Source organism: Crocodylus porosus, unplaced genomic scaffold (genome assembly GCF_001723895.1).
Source record: "Crocodylus porosus isolate Cpor-Errol unplaced genomic scaffold, CroPor_comp1, whole genome shotgun sequence".
Lineage (NCBI taxonomy): Eukaryota > Metazoa > Chordata > Crocodylia > Crocodylidae > Crocodylus > Crocodylus porosus.
Genome location: NW_017728950.1, coordinates 47883942 through 47907677, shown reverse-complemented (window position 1 = coordinate 47907677; position 23736 = coordinate 47883942). Strand labels below are relative to the sequence as shown.

Here is a 23736-nt window from a genome sequence, read left to right as displayed (position 1 = left end):
GTTACTACTGCCCAAGTGCAGCACCCTGCACTTGTCAGTATTGAAGTGCATCCTGTTTTTGTTAGCCCACCCCTGTAACCTATCCAGGTCTTGCTGCAGTCTTTCCCTCCCTACTGGCGCGCTCACCTCACCCCAAATTTTGGTCTCATCAGCGAATTTAAACAGGTTGCATTTCACTCTGTTGTCCAAATCGCTGATAAAGAAATTGAACAGCACGGGCCCAAGGACCAAGCCCTGGGGGACTCCACTGCCCACTTCTCCCCAGGTCGAATCTGACCCATCCACCACCACCCTCTGAGTGCGACCCTTCAGCCAATCTGCAATCCATCTGATTGTGTAGGCATCAGTGCCACAGTTGCCCAATTTTTTAATGAGGATGGGGTGTCAGAGGCTTTGTTGAAGTCTAGAAAGACTACATCCATGGCGACACCTGCATCCAAGGCTTTTGTGACCTGATCATAAAAGGCAATCAGGTTGGTCTGACATGACCTGTCCCTAATGAAACTGTGCTGGTTGCCCTTGAGCATCATCCCTGAGGCTGGCCCATTGCAGATGTGCTCCATGATTATCTTCTCAAAGAGTTTTCCTAGGATTAAGGTAAGACTGACAGGCTTATAGTTGCCCGGGCCCTCCCTTCTCACTTTTTTAAAGATGGGGACCACACTGGCTATCTTCCAATCATCTGGCACCTGGCTCAAGCACCATGAGTGCTCGTAAAACCATGCCAAGGGCCCTGCAATAACCCCTGCTAGCTCCCTCAACACCCTGGGGTGGAAAGCATCTGGAGCTGCTGATTTGAACACATCCAGCTCCTCCAGAAGCTCTCTAACCTGGTCCTCCCCAACCTGAGGTCTGGAGGCGTTCCCCTCAAGTCCATCTTGCATCACGGTGGGGAAGTCCCGGTCCCTGCACAAGAAAACGGAGGTGAAGAATTGGTTAAAGAAGTCTGTTTTCTCCTCTGGCGTAACCACCAGATTGTCCAGAGCATCTTGCAGGGGCCCCACATTTCCCAGTGCCTTCTTCATCCTCTCTATATATTTGAAGAAGGACTTTTTATTATCTTTGATTTTGGAAGCTAGGAAGTCCTAGCTCTATGTCCGCCTTAGCTTTCCTGACAGCCCCTCTACACGTCCGAGCAGAGGAGGTATACTCCTCTTTGGAGATACAACTGGTGGAAGGGGAGTGCTATGCCACCTTTTTGGCAATCAGGCATTCCCATACACCCTTGGTGAGCCAGGGGGGCTTTCGGACACTCCCGCCCCCCTTGCTTTTTGTTGGGATGGTCACCCCTTGAGCCCTGAGTATCGTTTCCTTAAGGAATGACCACTCAACTTGGGCACTGAGCTCCCCTGCTCTCGAGAACCCCAGTGCCTCTCCCATTAATCTTAGCTCATTGAAGTTGGCCCTCTTGAAGTCTAGGGCTGCTGGCTTGCTGCAGGCCCTTGACACCCTGCGCTGGATGGCAAATTCCAGCAAGCGATGATCGCTATCACCCAGGTGGTCAAGAACCTGGAGGCTGCTTACGAGGTCGTTGCCTGTGGCCAGCACCAGGACCAGGTCCAACAGGGCATTTCGTCTGGTGGGACTGTGCATGTCCTGAATTAAGTGGAGGTCCTATATCTCGGCCAGGAACCTGCTGGAACGGTCCGACCTGGCTGACTGTTCCTCCCAGCAGATGTCTGGGTAACTTAAATCACCCATGACAAGTACATCCCTTGCCTTAAGTGCCTCTGCAAGCTGGCCTGAAAATTCCCGGTCCAGCTCCTCCCCTTGGTTGGGGGGTCTGTAGTAGACCCCCACCGTTAGAGCCCTCTCCCCACGGCCTCCTTGTATCTTGACCCAGAGCACTTCAGCTTGCCCCTCTGACCCCATTCTGCTGGCAGAAGATATGTATTGCTCCTTGACATAGAGTGCCACACACACCTCCACTTTTCCTTCCTTCTCTGTCCCGCCTGTAAAGCCTATAGCCCCTAATGCTAACTGCCCAGTCATGAGATGAATCCCACTAAGTTTCTTTAAGCCATATTATGTCTGGGTTTGAACTGGCTATTCTGCGGGTGAGTTCTTCCTGTTTATTCCCCATAGTACGAGCGTTTGTATATAGGCATTTAAGGCCTTGCCTAGCTGCGTGTGCCGCCACCCCCCAATTTGAGAGACTGTTTGGACCCTTGTTTCTTACCTGGGCACTCCTTGCATTTGTCACCTGTCTTTTCTGAGTGGTGTCTCCTCATCTTCCTGCGGCCCCGTCCCCCGGTGATGCGAGTTTAAAGCTCGCCGTACGAGATCAGCCAATCTGGAAGAGAAGACGCACTTGCTTTTAGGAGAGAGGTGAAGCCCTTCCCAACCCAGCAAGTCTCCCGCCCGAAAGCGTGGGTCATTATCAAGGAACCCAAGGCCTGCCTGGCGGCACCAACTGCGTAATACTGGTTGACCTTGCCAACACAGGCTTCGTGTCGCTGTCCCCCCTACTCACCGGAAGAAGAGAGCAGAATACCACCTGCACCCCTGTCTCCTTAAGCTTGTCCCCCAGAGCCTTGAAATCCTTCATAATGTGGTCAGGGTTGCCCCTGACCGCGTCACTCGTCCCCACGTGGATGACAACCATGGGGTATTGGTCTGCAGGTTGGATGTAGGCCAGGATCCTCTCCGTGATGTCTCTAACCCGAGCCCCAGGCATGAAAGAGACCTCTCGCGTCATGGGGTCAGGCCAATGGATGGGACCTTCCAGTCCTCGTAGGATGGAGTCTCCTATGATGTGAATGCAGCGTTTCTTCCTGCTGGTGTTCACTCTCTGCCCATGCTTTATCATGTGGGGAGTGGCATCGTCTCCGCTGGAGGCAGTTTCACTGTCTTTCTCCATCACAGCTGCCAGGGTGTCAAACCTGTTCCCCAGGTGAACCTGGGGAGCTTCTACCACTCAAGGCTAGCAGCTCTGGATTTGGACACCTTCTGCCACTCCTGCGTTTGAATGCGTCTCCTGTGGGGGCTGTACAGTGGGCGACCGGGGGCCTCGGAGAACAGAAATAAGCATCAATTTCATCCTTTGCATCCCTGATCCCCCTCAGCCTGGAGCTCCCTCACCTGCTCCTCCAGGGCCCTAAGTCGTGCACAGGAGGGACAGGCAAGGGGACCACCAGGCCCTCTCCCCTCCCCCTGGACCCCACCGAGCCCCCCCCACAGATAGGGGGCAAGGGGCCACCGACCCTGCCATGAGCTCCGTCTGGGTGGAGGCCTCAGAAGAGCCCATGGTAGATGGCCGCGCCCGGGCAGCTGCACACTGCGTCTGCACCATGTCTGCAGAGCTGCGCTTACTGCTTTTGCTCACTGGGGGTGTCGCTCTGGGCAGCTACCTCGTACCTGCCTTACGTGAACGCTGGTGCAAACACTGGCACGCCCTTACACAGTGTGCCTGTTTGCATGCGCGGCTCGGGAGTGCGGCTCCCTGTTGGGCGAGCTAAGAGGGCTCTGGAGGACTTCCCCTCTGGATCCGCCTCAGCTGCGCTATACTTTCTACCCCACTTACCTTAGGGGGAAACCAGCTGTTGTTGCCTCCTCAGCTGTCTCCTCTGCAGCTGCTGCCTTTGCCGCCAAGGTAAGGTGGGTACACATGTGGCACACGTGCACCCTGCTCCCCAATAGGAATCATTTGTTTACAGAGGGCTTTGGTCTGTACGACCGAGTGGCCTGTGTCCTGACCACATAACGGCATGTTAGGTACCATGTGTAATATTACAAAGGTGTCTGTCACGGTGTGATGTTATGAATGTAATGGCATGGTACTCTTGATTTGATGGTAATTTGTCTTTGCTTTGTATATTGGACCCGGACCCCAGAGGGGCCAACTTTTTGTACCCTGAACCTCTGAATAAAGTAGCTAAAATGTTAGTCCTTTCCTTCTGAGAGGTGCTCTTAATTCCACTCTTCTTTCTCTTTTTCTGTTTCATTCTTTTTTTCTCCCCTCCTGGGTAATTATACCCCTCACTTTTTTGCTTTTTATGGCCACATTCGCAGACCATTTATCTCTGTAGTTTTATATATACAATTTTTTTTTCGTTCCCTTAGGTTTAGCTTTTGGGATTAACCCAGCCCTAGCAGGAATGGCCACTCCTACACCCAGTGGCTGGCATGGGGATGCCTCACAAAATCTTCCTCTTAACCATGGCTTGAGGGTTCATACCACTCCCTATGTTTGGGTTGGGGTCGAGGTCTAGCTGATCTCCTGGGATAGTGTAATGGATGTTATGCAGTTTGTGTTAACATGGTCCCAGTGATTTACTTGAGCGCTCCCACCCTGATCAACAGGGTGTGTGCAGAGAGCCTGGACATCACAGGCATACACTATCTTGTCACGCCCCTAGACACCCAGGTGGTGAGGGTGGTGATTTCCAGCATGCCCCCACACCTGTCCAACAGGTCTCAAGTCCATTGGCTAGCTCCCGATGGGGTTCCTATGAGTCCCTTTTGCCAACTGATCAGAAGCAAGGACCCAAAGCTGAAGCATGTCCTGTCCTTTCGGAGGCACGTCTTCATGCTTCTCAGGGAGGGCCCCCAGTCTCTGCCTTGCTTTTTGAACCTCATGTTTGACAGGTTTGTGATTTTATTTTTCCTTGGGGAAGAACATGTGTTTCCAGTGTGGTAGCTCTTCCCACCTAGAAGCCCAGTGCCCATAAGGGAAAGCAGCTGGAACATCGACAGCTGCAGTGGCACCAAAAGATGGAGCATCCACTTCTGAGACACAGGCCCTGCCCAGTGAAGCCGGGATCTCTTCCTGACTTCCTTTCACCCTCATTCCATCTGAGGAGCTGGAGTCTCTGGCATGACAGCACCATCCAGCAGAGGAACTGGGACTACTACCCAGCACTGTCCCCTGCCTCCCTCCCCCTGGTGCAAAGGCTCCACCAGGTGGAAGGGCTGATGTCTCCACTTGCCCTGGCTGAGGTGGTTGGGATGGCTAGTGACTGTGGCGTCAGAGCCCTGTCAGATGATGAGGCTCAGGCCTCCTCCTGACTGCCCTTCACTGCTGCCTTTTCTGAGGTGGCTGGCCCTGGGGGAGTGGGCTGGGAGTGATCTGATCTGTCCCCTACAAAGGGGAGGTCGCCTGCCACCAAGAAGAAAAACAAGGGAAGGAAGATGAAGGGGGCCTCTCAGGACACTCCATCCATGCCAGGACCCTCCTTAGCTGACTGACCGTACTCTGGCTGTCCTGCTTGGCAATCCCATTGGACATGACTGCAGATGGGAATTACCTGGTGGCAGAAGAGGCAACAGTGGGGGTCACCAACCCCTCGCCTCTCTCCCAGCTTCCAGAGTCGGGTGGCAGTAAAGATGATAAAGAATGCCTCTGTTTTGGAGGCCTCACCAAGGGGGTGGCAGAGGAGTCTGTTAACCTCTTAGTTTCATCCCAGTCTACTGGATTGGATGGGGAAGCTAGTGAAATGGAGATCCAGCTTTCTAAGTGTCGCAAGCGGGATGAAGAATGACCTCTCTGCCCTCAAGAAGGTGGGGATTGCTGTTCTGGAGCCAGTCCTCGACCTGGACAATGAGAGGAGGTTGATGTGTCTAGACATTGAGGAAATAGACACTGCATTTATGGGGGAGCTTCTTCCTGGGGTGTAGCCTCGCCGTTCTTCTGTTGGAAATGTCCAGCCAATGACAGACACCGCCCCCCCGCCGGGTCGCCTCCAACTATGGGGGACACCTGGCCTTTTTGAAGCAGACCAAAGGACAGAAGAATGCTCATCACCCAGTGGTACACAGATCCTAAGCTCTTTGGACGCAGCTCTAGCAGCCTTGACAAACTTATGCAGTAAGATCTAGGCACCCGGCAGCTGGCTTACCGTCTGGAGAAGCTCGCACAGCAGGTGAGAGATGAGTGGGGCCTGGGGGCCCTGGAGAAGAGCAGAGCAGGGCAGGATAGGCCTTCCCCGACCTGTCTCTACTATTTTGCTCTGGTCTTGGCTGCTCACTCTTCCACCTACACCTTACCCTGCTCTTCCTCTCCCATATCCGCACCCGTGGCAGCCACAGCCATTAGCACTTTTAACATCAACGGCTGTCAAGATCCAGTGAAACCGGAGGCTGTCCTGGAGCTCCTGCACCAGAAATGGCTGGCTGTCACCTTCCTCCAGGAGACACATTTTGACGGGCTCAACCAGGTGGCTTGGTACACTGTCTGGCAAGGCTACCTGTTTCTGAGCCTTGGCACCAACCTCAGCGCTGGGGTCACAACTCTCCTATCGCCACAACTGCAGCTTCACATGGCAGTGGCATGGGAGGTAATCCCAGGCTGCCTGCTGACTGTCCATGTTACCCTAGCACAGGGGTGGGCAATTATTTCAGGCGAAGGGTACTTGCTTACTGAGTTTGGCAAGCCATTGAGGGCCACGTGACAGGCAGCCAGGGGCAGATAAATATTAATTTTCTAAATTTTTTAGTGGCCCCACGCACCAGATAGAATGGCCTGGCGGGTTGCATTTTTGCTCACTCCTGCCCTAGCACAACACCACCTGGTACTCGTCAATGTTTACTCACCCACTGATGGCCAGGAGAGGGTTGCTTTCTTCGAGACCTTGGCCACCTTCCTGCGCAACGCTAGTGAGGATGATGACCTGCTTCTCGTAGGCAAGAACTTTAATTGCATCATTGACATCTCATTCAACCACACGAGGCCTGAGCCTCACCTGCTCTCAGCCCACAAGCTGCAGTCTGCCCTGGAGACCACGGACCTTGTCCACGTCTGGCGAGCCCTGCATCCCGGTGTCCGCCAGTACACCCAGGCCAGAATGAGCTCTGGTGGTCTCACCATGGCTCGCCTTGACTACCTTTTATGTCACCAGGCACCATCTGCCACTCCTGCGCAGTGGCCTCATTGTTCCCTCAGGCTCGTCAGATCATGGCCGGGCCTGCTGTAAACTGACCTAACCTGGGAGAGTCTGCCTGCAGGCACCTTTATTGATGCTTCAACACCAGCCTACTTAAGGACTCCTACTTCCGGGACTGCTTCGCCCATTTTTGGCGGGGCTGGGAGGCCGCAAGACTGAGCTACTTCTCCTGGAAGATATGGTGGGATGTGGGTAAGGTACAGATCCGGGCTTTTTCCCAGCACTACAGCCAGCTGGCCACAAATTAACTGTGCTGCCATATCTGAGAGCTAGAGGAGGATGTGGCAGAGCTTGAGGCTGCCCTGCTGGCAGCGATGTGGTGCCATGCAAAAGCCTCTGGTTCTGCGGGAAATGCCTGCATGACTTGGCACAGAGTGTGGCCCCAGGAGCAAGGATCTGCACCCTCTGCCAAGAGCTGGCTGAAACTGACGCTCCAACCTGCTTCTTCAACCTGGAGTGGTGGCAAGTAGCAAGCAAAATCTTATATCACCTCAAGACCCCCAAGGGCGCGGTAATTACGGACCTGGGCAAAATATGTGAGCATGCTGTTGCCTTCTATCCTGAGCTGTTTGTGGCTGAGCAATCCTGCCCTGAGGCCACGCGGGAATTCCACGAAGCCTGCCACATCTCTGTGCCCTGGAAACCAGTGAGCTTGAGTGGGAATTGTCTGTGGAGGAGCTGGCAGCTGCTGCAGCTGGCCTCACCTCCGGCAAAGCCCCAGGCCTCTGTGAATTACCTGCCAAGTTCTACAAGACCTGGCCTCTCCTCAACCCCTGTCTCCTGTGCATTTTCCAGGAGAGCCTTGCTGACAAGGTCCTGCTGATTGGCTGCCACCAAGCAGTGCTCCCGCTGCTGCCCAAGAAGGGAGACCTTGGCCGCATTAAGAACTGGCGGCTTGTCTCCCTGCTGTGTGCGGACTACAAGATTCTGGACAAAGCACCTGTGCATCATCATGGTCTCCGTCACTGAGCCTAGGAAGAGCTACTGTGTGCCGGGCAGGACCATCCAAGACAACTTGTTCCTGCTGTGCGACCTACTCACAGCCAGTGAACTCTTCGGCCTTGACATCGGCCTCATTTCTATGGACCAGGAGAAGACCTTTGATCGGGTGGGTCATGCCTAGCTCTTCCAGACCCTGGAGGCCTTTGGCTTCAGGCCACTCTTCACTGGGGCCTTCTGAGTCTTGTACCAAGACACATCGAGCCTGCTCAAGGTGAATGGCTCTGTGCCCCATTCCCTGCACACGGCGGCAACCATCAGAGCAGCCTCCCGTCAGGCGTGCTCTATGCCCTAGCCATCAAGCCGCTGCTGCATGCACTTCAACGCCATCCGAGTGGTGTGGCCCTGCCATTGGCCACAGGCCCATCCACTGGCCCTCCGCTGTTGCTGTCAGCGTATGCGGATGATGTGACCATCTTCCTCAACACCCAGGAAGATGTGTGGGCCCTGACAGACTGCCAGTGAGCCTATGAGAGCAGGCCTCTTTGGCCCGTGTCGACTGGGCCAAGAGTGATATCCTGCTGCTTGGCACATGGACCAGTGCAACCCCACCAGATTTGCCAGGGGGCGTCACTTGGTGCCTTAAGGGCCTCAAGGTCCTGGGTGTGTTCATGAGGCCACTGACCTTCATGGCACACAACTGGGATGGCCTTAAGGAGGAGGTGGAAGCCCACCTGAAATGGTGGCACTGGTGCCTATCCAGCCTTTCCTACTGTGGATGGGTCCTCATCACCAACAACCTGGTGGCAGGGATGCTGTGGCACTAGTGTGCTGTACTCAGCTTGCCACCAGACCTACTCGAGAGACTCCAGTGCCTCCTGATAGACTTCTGGGATGGGTGCCACTGGTTCCCACAAGCCTGCCTGTCGCTGAGGGGGGCCAGACCCTGGTCGACTTGGTGAGCAAGATGGCTGCTTTCTACCTGCAAGCCCTTCAGCGACTCCTCTGTGGTGAGGAGCACCTCCCCTGGCAACAACTAGCGTGCTGCTTCCTACAGAGGGTGAGGGCCCTCGGCTTTGACTGGGAGCTCTTCCTGCTGGACCTCACACTCCTGAACTGTGCGGTGCTTCCACCCTTCTACTGTGGCGTGGTATGAGCCTGGCAGGCTACCTTCTACCTCCAGCCCCAGGCCCAGCACTTGCATTTCCCACAGTTGCTGAGGGAGCCCCTGGTATACAGCCCAGCCCTGCGGCACCCTGTGCCGAGCCTGGCCTCCACCAGCCTCATCCAGGTGTATGTCCTCTGCCTGGGCCATCTCCTAACCACCTGAAGCCCTAACCACCCAGCTAGGCATGCACTCTGTCTGCAGCGTGGGCTGTCTCCTGCATGACATCCAGGCTGCACTCCACCGGAAACAGCAGCCACTCTAGATGACCATCTCTGGGCATGCCAGGTCTCCCACACCATGGATGCCCCAAGCGAGGCTTTTCTCATGCTGCTGGTCACCCTGGCCATGGCCAGCAAGCTGGCCAGTGAGCCTGGCATCCTGCTGACATTCCCTGTGCCTCCCAACAGTGACATGAGTTGCCCCTTTGCTTCTCTGTCACGTAGAAGCCTTTATACCTGGGTGGTTCATGTCTGCCATACCCAGATGCTGATGTTACTTAAAATTGCCAATAGTTCAAATTAAGAGCGAGACCTTAAAAGGGAGGATAAGGCAAAAATGCCATGTTTCTTGGTTACATGAAGCAGATACATAAGCTTGGACACACCAGTCATACAAACAGACATACACAAGCATATGTGAACAGACATACAGACAAAACCACTCCAGTAAGATGTTGTTATAGCTACCAGCAGATGTTACTCAATATTAGCACTGGATGGCCAGGTCCAGGCTTAAGGGTGATAGGAGCAGGGGAAGAACAGACATGCATGCCTGTGCTTCACAAGGTTGCAGAGAATGGATTCCCCATCTTGACTTGTCTACATCCCACTTTTATAGGGATTTCAAGTCTTTGTTAAGCGTTGGGTTTTTTCCATGTTTACTCTTTAGGTCATTCTAGTATATCTTCAATGAGGTCATTCCAGTCATTGTGTAGTTGGTATATTTGCCTTGAAGCGTTGTGTAGTTCAAATGGCAGGCAAAATATGCAGAATTCCTTCTTCTCGTTATCTTCTTTGAACTAGATTGCAGATGAGTTCTTCAGCCATCCATTAATTAGTTCAATTAGTTTACTATCTGGTAACTTATACATTGGCATCTTGTTGCTTATACAATCAGTTACATCGTCTACTATTTGCATGCAAATAGTTACTATTCTTTCACTGTTCAGTTTCTCTCACAGACATGTACACGGGGCATACACTCATCTACTCGTGTGAAGGAGGGAACAAACACAAAATGGAGTTTTAGTTCATACAATCATAGAGGTAGATCAATTCAATACTATTATAATTTAAACATAATAACTAATATGCAAAAATGTATACTACACTGGCGGGCCACCCCGCTACACTGGCGACGGTGCCTAGAGCTGCCAGATTCCCCCGGCCCACTCGGCTTGGTGCACATTGTATAAGCCACCAACTGCCAAAAAGACTGGTGACCTTCAGTGGTGATTGCTGCACAGCATCCTAGCTACTGGCACATTTGCATCCCACTTTGACCCAGCCACCTCGATGGTGTGCCCCTTCTGTCCCTGGGGCATTGAGGAGAACCTCTTTCATGCCTTCCTCGAGTGTCCCTGCCTGCGGCTGCTCTTTGTCACCCTCGAGCTGCCGCTGCAGGCGCTGAGCAGGAGCTTCTCAGAGAACAGCTATCTGTGCTTCTACTCATACTGGGCGGCAGAGTGGGGCAATGTCTGTCTGGCCAACTTTCTGTTGAGTCAGGCCAAGATAGCTGTCCTCAAAAGCCACCGCAACCGGCTTGCCGGGACCAGCTCAGATGATGCCCTTCAGCTTTTTGGTCTCCTGGTGTGGGCGTGCCTCTCACTGGAGTTTGAGCACGCTGTGCTCCAGTGGGCAGTGCCTGCCTTGGAGCACGCTGGGCTCTTGAAGGAGCGCTTTGCCACATGGAGGACGGCCGTCTTCAATACGCATTCTGATGTCACGACCAGTCTAGGCGACTCGGCAGGCTTGGTGGCAGACTGACTCCCAGATTGTGCTGTGCCCTGGGCCCTCACCAGGCTGCTTTTTGCTTTCATTGTGTGGAAAGTTTAAGGTGTTGTCATGTGTATGATTGGATAGAGCAGGGTAGGAATTGTTTGTTTATAGAGGGCTTTGACCTGTATAGCCATGTGATCGGTATCCTGACCACATAATGGCATGTTAGGCATGATGTGTAATACAGCAAAGGTGTCTGTCATGGTGTGATGTTATGAATATAATGACACGGTGCTCTTGGTTTGATGGTTATTTGTTTGTCTTTGCTTTGTATATTGGACCTGGACCCCGGAGGGACCAACCTTTTGTACCCCAAATCTCTGAATAAAGTAGCTAAAAGTCCGTCCTTCCAAGCCAACCTGAAAATGTGTATTGTAAACAGATATTTCTTTGATACCAGTGCTGCTTGTCTATTTAAAATATTCAAAAGTGATAGAATCCAATGTTCTGCTTACGTTTTTCTCTTCTTGTGCTTTCCATTGAGGTTGGATGTTAAGTCAGTTTTGTTTTTGTTTGTATAGTCTGCTTTGCTTTCAGTATTAGTGTATGAATCTCAAAACGCTGCAAGAAGAGAATTGTCATTTAAAACACTTCTTCGATTCCATAAAATAGTATAAAACACTGCAAGTATTTCCTTTGCCTCTTAAAAATTTAAATTTGGGGCCAAATTTCCAGTGATGGTTTCTATCCAAAGGTCTGATTTACATGAGGAAAGGAAGGAAATGCTAGAGAGCGTGAAAGCTACAATTATTTTGATTCTCTTATACTAATTATCAGTATGTTTGAACATTCAGCAACGCAACACGTTATTCAAGTTTTACTTTTATCTTTAATAATGAGTACGGGAATTCTGAATGTTGATGTAAGTTGCTTTGTAAGGCTTTTAAATACTTATATATTCCCTCCCCTTTTTAATTATTTTTATTTAAATATCTGTGCTTTACTTGAAAGTATAGATTCAAAAGCTTAATCTGTTGTAATTGTTTTGGTGGCTTTTTCTATAGGCTTTGATGAAGTTTAATTCTGTATTTTACAGTGGGGGTCCAGCGTGTACCTTTGTTACAAAAAGTCTGTGCCAGCTTCCAACTCAATAGCATATAAAACTGGTAAGTAATGTTAAGTTAGCCCTTTTGAAAGCAGGTTTTGTAAATATATTAGAGGTACATAACTGTCCCAGCTAATATTATTAATCTATTCTTCAGCTTATAAAAATGTGTTCCTTGTCAAACTGCTGGGCAGAGATCTGCTGTAGGTCAACCAAAGCAAACTGTATAATCCTGTCCTCTGGTTTATATTGGTTTCCTGAGGCAAAAGTCTGAGCAAATATCTGAAGTTTGCACCTTGTTACATATGATTTTAACTGCTTTTGGTTTTTATTTTTATGGCTTGCCTCAACAAACTTGGCAGTCTGACATGCTTAAATCAAACACTTCCAAGGTTTGTGGGTATAGTGAAAAGCTTCTTATTTGATCTTGAGTATTTTGGGCAGAAGACCATGTTTGGAGGCTCTAGTCAACTTTTTACATGCTTCCTTCTGTTTTTCTCATAGCTGTCAGAGCATTTTGTATTTATTTGGGACAGTTAGGTACATTTCTCCTCTACTGCAACCTGCTAATCTGTTTTGGTGCAGAAGAGCTGAAGAATGTCTCAACTAAGAAATGGCTGGGAAATTTGCGGTTGCTACTATCGCTGCTTGAAAATCACATTAATGAAATCTAAAAAATCTCCCCTTTGCATGTACAGACATCAGAAATCCTGGGATGGCCTCTTTCTTCACCTCTTGACTGGGATAGATTGCCAGAGTTTGTTTCATGAGTAGAAGTGGAAAGCACGGATTGTGTCAGAGGATGCTATGTAACAGGGGTGTCTTCGTGGCAGCCTGTCGGCTGCGTGTGGCCTGTGATGGAATAAATTGTAGCTTGTGTGACTACCAGAGCTGCTGGCTTCTAGCCAGTAAATGTTGCCACCACTCATCCTCACCCTCTTACTCACGATTGAATTTGGGGTCTTCAGTCACTGCTGCAACTCAAACGGGCAGCCAGGAAAAAGGAGTAGTGGGTAGGGGGGTGGCATCATTTACTCTTTGGGTTTCAGAGTTATGCAAGTGCAACAGCTCCAGAAGCCACGCAGATAAGCCCCTGCCTTGCCACTGCACGTAGATCATCCAGATCACAAGAAGCTGCGGGGGCTAGATATGTCCTGTGGGGCCAGATAAGCTGCTATATTGTAACTCTGATAAGTAATACCGGTATGCTCATGATTATGTGCAGAGTTTTCTGGAATTGAAGCTAGGTGCATTGCATGGAAGTTGCTTAACAGTTGCACTTCTGTGTTGACAATTCAAGCAAACGGGACTAGTGTAAACTCATTGAATGTTTCAGGTACGTTTCCAGTCAATGAGTTGTCTTGGTATTCCAAGGAATATTAACCCTACTGAACTAATATATTGCTAGTATATATGCTGAGTTCCTTCCTTGGAATTTCTTTGTAATGTAACCACTTAAATGTTACTTATTTTTAAGGAAGAAACCAAAATAAATAGCTTTTAAGTGGTTCAAAGCCAACACTTTCACTCATGTGACTTTTTTTACCATTAGTACTTGTTTGAGGAATTACAAATAGTGAGCATGTGTTTTCCATGGAACGTTGGAATACATTACAATTAGATAATTTAATTTCTCAGTTTAATGGGAGTATTTCCTTCTCTGAAGGCTACATACACAGCTGCTGTGGCTGATTTAACAGTTCAGTTGATGTATACTTATACATATTGCTATTTGTCTGTTCAGGGCTTGCAAATTATTGAAAATGCATTTATTAATGTCTCCCTAAAAGGCTTGATTTTCAGATATCCAGAGGAGGATTATGAGTCATTCCCATTGTCAGAATCTGTTCCTCTATTTTGCCTTCCAATGGGAGCTACTATTGAATGCTGGGATCCTCAAACCAAATATCCACTACCAGTGTTCTCAACATTTGTACTGACTGGTTCTTCTGCAGAAAAGGTACAGTACAGTATATTTTGCATTTTATTTTAAATGCATGTTATGAGGTTTTTTGCTAAGTTAGAGTTATGTGAGGGTCCAATGGAATGTATGTTGTCAAATTTTGGGAAATTTCAGTTGTCCCACTGAATATCTGTCATACATTTTGACATTATTTATGGGATTATGTTGGAAAGAAGAATCTCTATGCTCACTACTAACTGTTCAAAGCTAAGTAAGCTTTTTCCTGTGAAATAATGTTTTGCTTCTAGAAATTTAAGAATTTTGAGATGATTCCAGATGCATATAAAATTCACAAAAAAATAGACATTAAAGAAATAGCTCACATCCACGTGAAGGCTTCTTTTCACCCTAAAGGAAGGTCCAGTACAGACAGACAGGAAGGAAATAACACAAGAAAAGTTTTGTGGTGTTTAGTTCCACGAACTCAAAACATACACAGGTTTCATAAGAACTAAAATTGCTGTTCATGGTGCTCCAAATTCCATCAGCCAGGGCAAGGGAAGTTTAGTCCATCCCTAATAAGATGTTCAGTTGTCTCACGTATAGCAGTATTTTGCTACAGTTCCTGATGGTCATCTCTTGTGATCACTGCTCCTAAAATTACTGCTTTATCATAAAGGAAGCTGAAACCCTTTTTCCAGCTTAGCAAGTTTTCTTGATAAAGAACAAATAAAGTATGCACCATATATGCATGTTTTGTCTTTGAGGGAACATATTTTATAGTATCAGTGTTCATTTTTGCATTGTCAGTTTGCCAAGATATTTCAGTTTGTACGCACCTTTGACAAAAGAGAGGTGAAGTGTTAGGAAAAGCTGCTCATTGGTCAAAAACTTAGAAGTCAAATGGGTTCTAAACTTAAAGCCAGTACGTGATGGTGGATTGAGTGAAAGTTAGTATGATAACAGCGTTTTTCTATAACATCCCAGTTTAACAACCGCCCGAAGGAATTCAGTTTACCATATCTAATTTTGGAGGGAAGTGGTGGAGAAGAGCAGAGTGGAATGGTAGAACAGTGGGGGATCTGAAAACTAGAAATAAAAGTTCTTTTGTGTAATATATATTCATTTTCGATATGTGCACATAGCTGTAACACTAGAAGTCTTAGCCATGGGACATGCATGTAAACCAACACGCAAAAACAAAGTGAAGAATACTCTGAAGAAATGAAGCTCGACATTCTGCTTAATCTAGGGCATAACCCCTTGCCTTTCTGTGTCCTTCAGGTCTATGGTGCTGCTATTCAGTTTTATGAGCCTTATTCCAGGGAGCTGCTAACAGAAAAGCAGCAATTGCAGCTGAGCCTCCTGACAGCTGTGGGGAGAAAAGTGGCTACTGCCAAGTCCATCAATTCCAACAAATGTATCTGCCTTCTCTCACATTGGCCTTTCTTTGAAGCCTTTCGAAAATTTCTTATGTTCATCTACAAGCTTTCTGTTTCTGGGCCTCATCCTCTTCCCATTGAAAAGTATGTATAATGTTTTCCTATAAATTTCTTCAAGGCACTTAAATATAGCTTTAGCTCAAAATGAGATGATTTATTTAAAAGTAGCATCTTCAGTTGCTATTTCTATTCTGTACTGGAGCTTGTTTGGCTTATACTGTATTGACTTGCACCGTATTGACAGGAATCCATTGTAGCTATTGTTAGCACAGCAGAACCAATACAGCTCTTAGGGTGAGCTGGATTTTATTCTGCCTCATTTATTATTTCAATAAGCTGTAGGTTGATGATTGTCCTAAGGACGGGTAGAAAACATATAGGTTTTCAGATCCAAGCAGACATTTGCAGTGTTGCAATTTAAAAGGGGGAAAAAAAAATTGTAAAAATGAGTTGATTCAGTGTGAAATCACTGAAAAAATGAAGAGGAAATTCTTGGATAATATTTAAAAAATATTGTAGGTTATTTCTAACTGTTAGCAACTGACCCAGATGGGCTAGCATCATCTCTAACTTCCATATAGTGAAGGATTTCCAGGCTCCTATGAAGTAGGACCCTGCAAGACCAAAAAAATTACAACTCCTAATATGGTGGTGGGTATGTTAGGGGCATGACTATTTTTCTAGAAATGGCAGAGGTGTCATACATATTAATCGTTGTTTTTTCTTGCATTTTATCAAAAGCTAAGGTGTGTAAATTTTGGTCCCTTTATAAGTAAGCTGTGCAAATGATAATGCATTCTTGTTTTCCATTGGATCCCTGCTAATATTTTTAGTTTCTTTTGCACACCAGCAAAGCGTAAGAGAGGGGTTTTTTTTTTTTGTACACGTGTGGATGAAGAGACTATTTTGGGCATGTTTTAAATCTGAACAACTCTCTGGACAAACTATTATTATAAATAGCAAAAGGGCCATATTACACACCTGTGTACATAAGCAAGAAAGGTGATTGGGGGGGGAAAAAAAAGACAGCAAAAAGCAGCTTGGTGAGGGCCCAGGGCGCAGCACAAGCTGGGAGTTGCAGTCCACCACCGAGCCCAGTTGCCCAGACTGATCATGACATCAGAGTACATATTGAAGACAGCCATCCCCCATGTGGCACAGTGCCAGCTCAAGGGGCCACCGTGCCTCAAAGGCAGGCAGTGCCTGCCGGAGCACAGCGTAGTCAAAATCCAGCGCCGGAAGGCCGAAACGCCGCAAGGCATCGTCTGAGCCAGTCTCAGCAAGCTGGTTGTAGCAGCTCTTGAGGATGGCCGTTTTGGCCTGACACAGCAGAAAATGAGCCAGGCAGACAGCACCCCGCTCAGCCACCTGGTACGGGTAGGAATACACGTAGGTGTTCTTTGAGAGTCTCCTACCCAGCACCCACAGTGGCGGCTCGAGGGTGACAAAGAGTGGCTGCAGGCAGGGACAGCTGAAGGCGTGAAAGAGGCTCTCTTCATTGGCCCTGGGGCAGAAGGGCAGGCCATAGAGGTGGCTAGGTCAAAGTGGGACACAAACGTGCCAGTGGCTAGGATGCCATGCAGCAACCGCCACTGCAGGTCACCGGTCTTCTTGGCGGTTGGTGGCTTATACAGGTGTGTGTCAAGCCGGCTGGGCTAGTGGGGAATCTGGTGGCCTCAGGTGCTATTGCCATGGTGCATCAGTGGCTTGCCAGCACCTGGGCATGGTGGACATGAACAACTCAAGCATACAGGCTTCTGCGGGGCAAGGAAATAAAGGGGCAACCCATGTCACTGTTGGCAGGCACAGGGAGCATCAGCCGGGTGCCAGGTCTCTCAGCCAGGTGACCGGCAGTGGTGGAAAGGCCTCGCTTGGGACATCCGTGCTGAGGGAGACCTGGCACGCCCAGAGATTTTGATCTAGGGCAGCCACTGCCCCCAGTAAGAGGGCAGCCTGGATGTCACAAAGGAGATGGCCCATGCTGCAAACAGACCGCATGCCCACCCATGCGGTCAGGACCTCGGGCGAGAGCCAGGTAGACCAAGCAAGTTCAAGGAGATGGTCCAGGCAGGGGACACCCCCGGATGAGGGTGGCTGCGAGGCTGGCAGAGGCCAGGTCTGGCATGGGGTGCCGCAGGGCTGGGTTGTGTACCGGGGCTCCCTCAGCAGCTGCAGGAACCGTAGGTGCCGGGCCTGGGGCTGGAGGCAGAAGTTGTTCTGCCAGGCTCGTACCACACCACAGTAGAAGGCCAGGAGCACTGCCCAGTTCAGGAGCAGAGTGTCTAACAGGAAGAGCTCCCAGTTGAAGCTGAGAGGCCCCACCCTCTGCAGGAATTGGCACACCAGCTGTTGCCGGGGTAGACATTCCTCGCCATAGAGGAGTCACTGAAGGGCCTGGAAGTGGAAGGTGGCCACCTTGCTGGCCAGGTCGACCAGGTTCTGGCCCCCCCCCCCTCCCCCCGGTGACAGGTAGATAAAGGATGGCTTGTGGGAGCCAGTGGCGCCCATCCCAGAAGAAATTTACCGGGAGGCGCTGAAGTCTCTCAAGTAGGTCCAACAGTGCCATGGGGTCACTACCACCAGGTTGTTGGTGATGAGGACCTGCCCAAGATAAGAGAGGCTGGGTAGGTGCCAGCACCACCATTGCAGGCAGGCCTCCACCCCCTCCTCAAGATTGTCCCAGTTGCATGCCATGAAGGTTGGCAGCCCCAGGACCACACCCAGGACCTTGAGGCCCTCATGCCACCAGGTGAGGCCTCCTGGCAAAGCTGGGGGGTTGTGCTGGTCCATGTGCTGAGCAGCAGGGTATCACTCTTGGCCCAATTGATGTGGGCCAAGGAGGTGTGCTCATAGGCTCACTGGCAGTCTGTCAGGACCCACACGTGTTCGTGGGTGTTGAGAAAGATGGTCACTTCATCCACATACACTGACAGCTGGAGCAGAGGGCCAGTGGATGGGCCCATGGCCATTGGCAGGGCCATGCCACTTAGGCGGCACCACAGCACATGCAGTAGCAGCTCATTGGCCAGGGCTTAGAGCATGCCCAACAAGGGGCAGCCTTGATGGATGCTCCTGTGTGCAGGGAACGGGGCGCAGAGCACACCGTTCACCTTGAGCAGGCTGGAGGTGTATTGGTACGAGACCCAGAGGGCCCCGGTGAAGAGTGACCTGAAGCCAAAGGCCTCCAGGGTCTGGAAGAGCTAGGCATGGCCCACCTGGTCAAAGGTCTTCTCCTGGTCCATAGAGATGAGGCCGATGTCAGGGCCAAAGAGTTTGCTGGCTGTGAGTAAGCTGGGCAGCAGGAACACGTTGTCTTGGATGGTCCTGCCTGGCATGCAGTAGCTCTGCTTAGCTCAGGTCGAAGTAGAAGTTTTGGTTTCTGGAGCTTTGGTTTCTGCCAGCTCTTGGCAGCAGGTGCAGATACTCACTTCACGGGATGCACTCTCTGCCAAGTCACACAGGTATTTCTTGTGGAACTGGAGGCTGTGGCGCGGTGCCTATCATGCCCTAATCTATTCCAGGTCCCCCCTCCCCCCAGGCCCCACTCATCTCTCACCCACTGTGCAAACTTTTCCAGATGGTAAGCCATCTGTCAAGTGCCTAGATCTTACTGTAATAAGTTTGGCTGCAGTCCTGGCAGCCTTGACAAAAAGCTTAAGGTCTGTGCACTGCTGGGTGATGCACCCTGCTACATTCTTCTGTCCTTTCGTCTGCTTCAAAAAGGCCAGGAGACCCCCATAGTCAGGGACGACCCAAGGGGGCCTGCCAATGTGGGATGGACATTTCTGACAGAAGAGCAGTGAGGCCACACCCGAGGTGGGAGCTTACCTGAAAACATGGTGTCTACGCCCTCAGTTTTTGAGCACAGCAGCCTCCTCTCATCATCCAGATTGAGGACCAGCTCCAGTAGAGTAATCTCCACCTTCTTGGGGGAAGAGAGATCATCCTGCTCTTGAGCTTGCTTGCTTGCTTGCTTGCTTGCTTGCGAGGTTGGATAGATATTTGGTTGGGGTATTATGATCCCAGCACTCATTCCTGCCCAGGGCAGGGGTTGGATTTAATGATGTGTTCAGGTCCCTTCTGACCCTAGAAACTAGGAAACACTCAGACAGCTGGATCTCCATATCACTAGCTTCCCCATCCAGTCCAGTAGGCTGGGATGTGACCGAGAGGTCAACAAACCCCTCTGCCGCCCCCTGGGTCAGGCCTCCAGAAGAGAGGCATTCTATATCACTTTCACTGCCACCCAACTCCAGGAGCTGGGAGATGGGCGAGGGGTTGGGGACCCCTATCACAGAGTCATCCCTGGCCACATGCAATGGGATCACTGGCAGGACAGCCGGGTCGGGTTCAGTGGGGGCTGCCCTGGTGCCTGCCAAGGAGGGTCCCAGTAGGGATGGGGAGTCCTAAGAGGCCCCCTTCATCTTCCTTTCCTTGTTTTTCTTCTTAGTGGCAGGTGGCCCCTGCTTCATAGGGGATGGGTCAGACCACTCCCAGCCCACTCCTCCGGGGCCAGCCGCCTCAGACAAGGCTGCAGTGGAGGCCTGAGCCCCATCATCCAACAGGGCCCTGGCGCCACAGTCACCGGCCACCCCAGCCGCCTCAGCTGGGGTGGGCAAATGGAGGCATCAGTCCTTCCACCTGGTGGGGTCTCTGCACCAGGAGCAGGGGGGATGGGCACTGTAAGTGGGATAGGGAGGGGAGAGTAATGGGTAGTAGTCGCAGCCCCTCTGCTGAATGGTGCTCTCATGCCAGAGACCACCGCTCCTCAGATGGAATGGGGGTGAAAGGAAGTCAGGAAGAGATCCCAGCCTGTGTCCCAGAAGTGGATGCACCATCTTTTGGTGCTGCTGCAGTCGCCGATGTTCTGGCCAGTTTTCCTTGTGGGCACTGGGCTGCTAGGTCAGAAGAGCTACCACACTGGAAACATGTGGTCTCCCCCAAGGAAAAATAAATCACAAACCTCCACCTTTATGAGGTTCAAGAAGCAAGGCAGAGACCGGGGGCCCTCCCTGAGGAGCATGAAGATCTGCCTCTGAAAGGACAGGACATGCTTCAGCTTCAGGTCCTTGCTCCTAATCATCAGTTGGCAAAAGGGATTTGTAGGAACTCCATAGGGCTCAAGTCCCTTGGCCGGCTCCCGGTCGGACAGGTGTAGGGGCATATTGGAAATCACCACCCTCACGCCCAGGTGTCTAGGGTTGTGACAAGATGGTGTATGCCTGCAATGTCCAGGCCCTCTGCGCACACCCTGTTAACAAGGGTGGGAGTGCTCAGGTAAATCATTGGGACCGTGTTAACATGAGCTGCATAACATATGTTACACTGTCCTAGGAGATCAGCTAGGGCACCTGCACAGGCCTCCTCCACAACATGGGGAGGGGTATGAACCCTCAAGCCATGGTTAAGGGTGAAGGTCTTGAGAGGCATCTCCATGCCAGCTGCTAGGTGTAGGAGAGGCCATTCCTGTTTAATCCCAAAAGCTAAAACTAAGGGAATGGGGGGGGCGGGAAACATATATAAACTACAGAGATAAATGTCTGGGAATGTGGCCATGAAAAGCAAAAAAGGGATGGGGGTGAGTGCCCAGAGGGGAAGAAGGATGAGTGAAAAAGAGAGAGGGGGGAGAAAGTGTGTGGGGCTTAGGGAAAAAAAGAAAAGGGGGGAAATCAGAACATCCTTCAAATAGTAAAAGATAAAATAACTTCCCACACCAAACAAGCAAAAAAGAAAGAAACAAACAGTAAGAGAGTAGCTGTGAAGTAGACAAATGCAACTCGCAGATGGAGAAACTGGGATTGGAAGTGGGAAGGGACAGAGAAAAAGAAAAAAAAAAAAGCACTGCGAAAATGCAAGAAAAAAATTAGAAGGGGAGGTAGACAAAAACAAGAGACCTTTAGACAGGTGGAAATCAGAAAACACATTGGAAGCCGGGGAGTCTTACGCTCAGGATCACCCCATGCAGCTCCAAGTGAGCCTGGTCTGAGGCGTCCAGAGAAGGAGGGAGGAAGGAAGCAAGGAAGTTAATTGCTTGGATCGGGCATGAAAATTCTCATGTTTAGAAGTCGCTACAGGAAGTATAAAAGCATATAGGTAGAAAGTTTGCTAAAACTTCGTATTTGCCCTTTAAGTTAGAAGATTTAGTATGAATGCCTTCTTACTTTGAGCTGGCATGCAGTGAGAAATGTCCTCTTGCCATTTTAGTATGGAGATAATAGTAATTTAGTTGATCAGAGGGGATTTTTTTTTGCTCGTCTGTTTAGTTTGGTTTTGTGGGAAAGAATACACTTCAGAGTAACAATAAGAAATCTTACAGTGTTTCTTAATATATGTGTTTCTAGGCAGTAGGTAGTGCACTGTTCTAACTTCCTGTTAGCGCTATATTTTGGGGAAAACAGTCATTGTGTAAAAATAAAACCTTATGCTTTGCATAGATTCTAAATGCATGCAAGCTAAGCACATGTCTGATTAGGAGAACACATTTCATAGAATGTATGTGAAATCATGTTAAAAGGGTTTTTTAATTGCATTTCAGAGGTAAAAATTTAAAATGAAAGTGCCTTTCATCTGTTGTGTCTGTTCCTGAAAAACTGGTACCTGAGGGTATGGCAGATGGACAAACTGTAGAGTTTAAGAGTTGGAGGGATTTACTATGTATCAGGTAGTTTTCAGTAACTATGTTTTATGTGTACTCTCCTGTGGTATATTGAAGTTAAACAAGGGCATCTTAGCTCTGAATAAACAGGGTTTAACCTGGGATAGTATCAGACACAGGCCTACTCTGCGATAAGACTCATGGAAAGTCATCCCTTCCCCTTTTAACTCGATATAATTTCTTTGTCCTTTAGGTTAGTATGTGGGCTACTCTTTAGGATCTACTATTACTACTTAAAAATAAAGTTTATAAGAAATGTCTTCCATATGATGGAATACCTAGTTGCAAAAATGTTTTTGCAGATTTTCTGCTGAACTGTTTTAAGGGAATTAAAAATAATTCTCTTAAATCAGATGAGAAACTATATTGCATTCAAAATTGAAACACTGAGATTCAGAAGCAACTTGTTTTTACTTTCTTTTCAGGCATATATCCCACTTTATGCATAATATACCTTTTCCTTCACCTCAAAGGCCAAGGATCCTTGTACAGGTAACTAAAACATCTGCTTCTGCTTCTTGTCATAGTGTTAGGGTGCCCTTCTCTCAGTCACTGAAAGCATGAGTTCCTTCAACTTTTCACCTTAGCCTTAAAACTTCCTACACAAATAACAAAATGTTACTCTCTTATATTCCTGTAATTTTAGATTAGCTAAATACTGTATTTACTCAAATATGAGAGGAGGGTTTCCCTGTTAGTTGACAATCATTAAACTGCTGCCAAAAGCAGCATGTGCTCAGCAATAGAAACCAACTCTGAAGTTGATTAAATGCAGCCAACATTGAGCATGACTATAAAGCACCTGACCCATATTGGGCAAACATATTGATGAGAACCATTTTTTTTGTGTGTGTGACCCTTAAAAAAAAGCAGGAGGGGTGGGTTCCTTTTTGGATGGAACTGGCACCGGGCCTTGGAGGTACTGCAATATCAGGCCAGCACTAGGAGGGCCAGAACTAGCCCTGACACCCTCCCTTTGCTGCCACATGCTACATTTGATTTTGGCTAAAAAGGCCAAGGTACTGATGGGGACCTACCACAAGGATAGGTTAGCGCAGCCCATCTGAAGAAAATATGTGGTAGTAGCCATTAAGCACAGTTCCTCTGAGTGCCAACTCTTCAAGTCATGGTGAGCCACCACATTACATAATTTCAACTCCCTTTTCACTCCTACATCTGGGCTGCATCCTTCCCATGTCCAGTGATTCCTGTTTCTTCACCAGCCTTAAATGTCTGGCAAACATCAAATGGGGCTCCAAACAGTTCACTAGAATCCCTCTGTTGCTTTCTCTCTCAGCCTAGCATACATGATTAGTGTGGTCATATCCTCCATGATGCAAAGTGGGACCAGGTTACCCTGTACCTTATCTGCATATAATTTTTACAGCATCCCAGGACTCGTGACAAAAACATTTGGTTCCAGTCATGAGTGGGGAGCTAATTAAGTACTCACCTTTGTGGGGGCTGTCTAGAGTATACACACATACTGAGCAATGCTATGCCATGGAGTCACCATGGGTTGAAGTCCCGGTGACAGTCCTGGAGTCCAGCCCAATGAACTGTATGGTAAATCATGAGCCTTTGATTTGAAACTAATATCATGCATAGTTTAGTGGTGCTTAAAAGTGTGTTTATGGAGTATCTGTGGTAAAACTTGCAACAGTTTCAAAAAAAAAGATGGCATGTATCAATTCTGGATGAGCTAA

General features: G+C 49.2%; 1 protein-coding gene across 5 annotated transcripts in view; it reads left to right on the top strand.

Moving 5' to 3' along the window:
* DENND4C (DENN domain containing 4C) overlaps nt 1–23736 on the top strand; it is a 185910-nt gene that overhangs the window by 76194 nt on the left and 85980 nt on the right. For all 5 annotated transcript variants that reach the window (XR_002104642.1, XM_019554799.1, XM_019554801.1 and 2 more), the window contains exons 4-7: nt 12022–12091; nt 13821–13990; nt 15218–15459; nt 22456–22522. Coding sequence is in view for 4 of the 5 variants with exons in the window: in XM_019554799.1 (XP_019410344.1) it covers nt 12022–12091; nt 13821–13990; nt 15218–15459; nt 22456–22522 (549 nt within the window). In the remaining variant the exon portion in view is untranslated. The remainder of the gene's footprint in view (nt 1–12021; nt 12092–13820; nt 13991–15217; nt 15460–22455; nt 22523–23736) is intronic.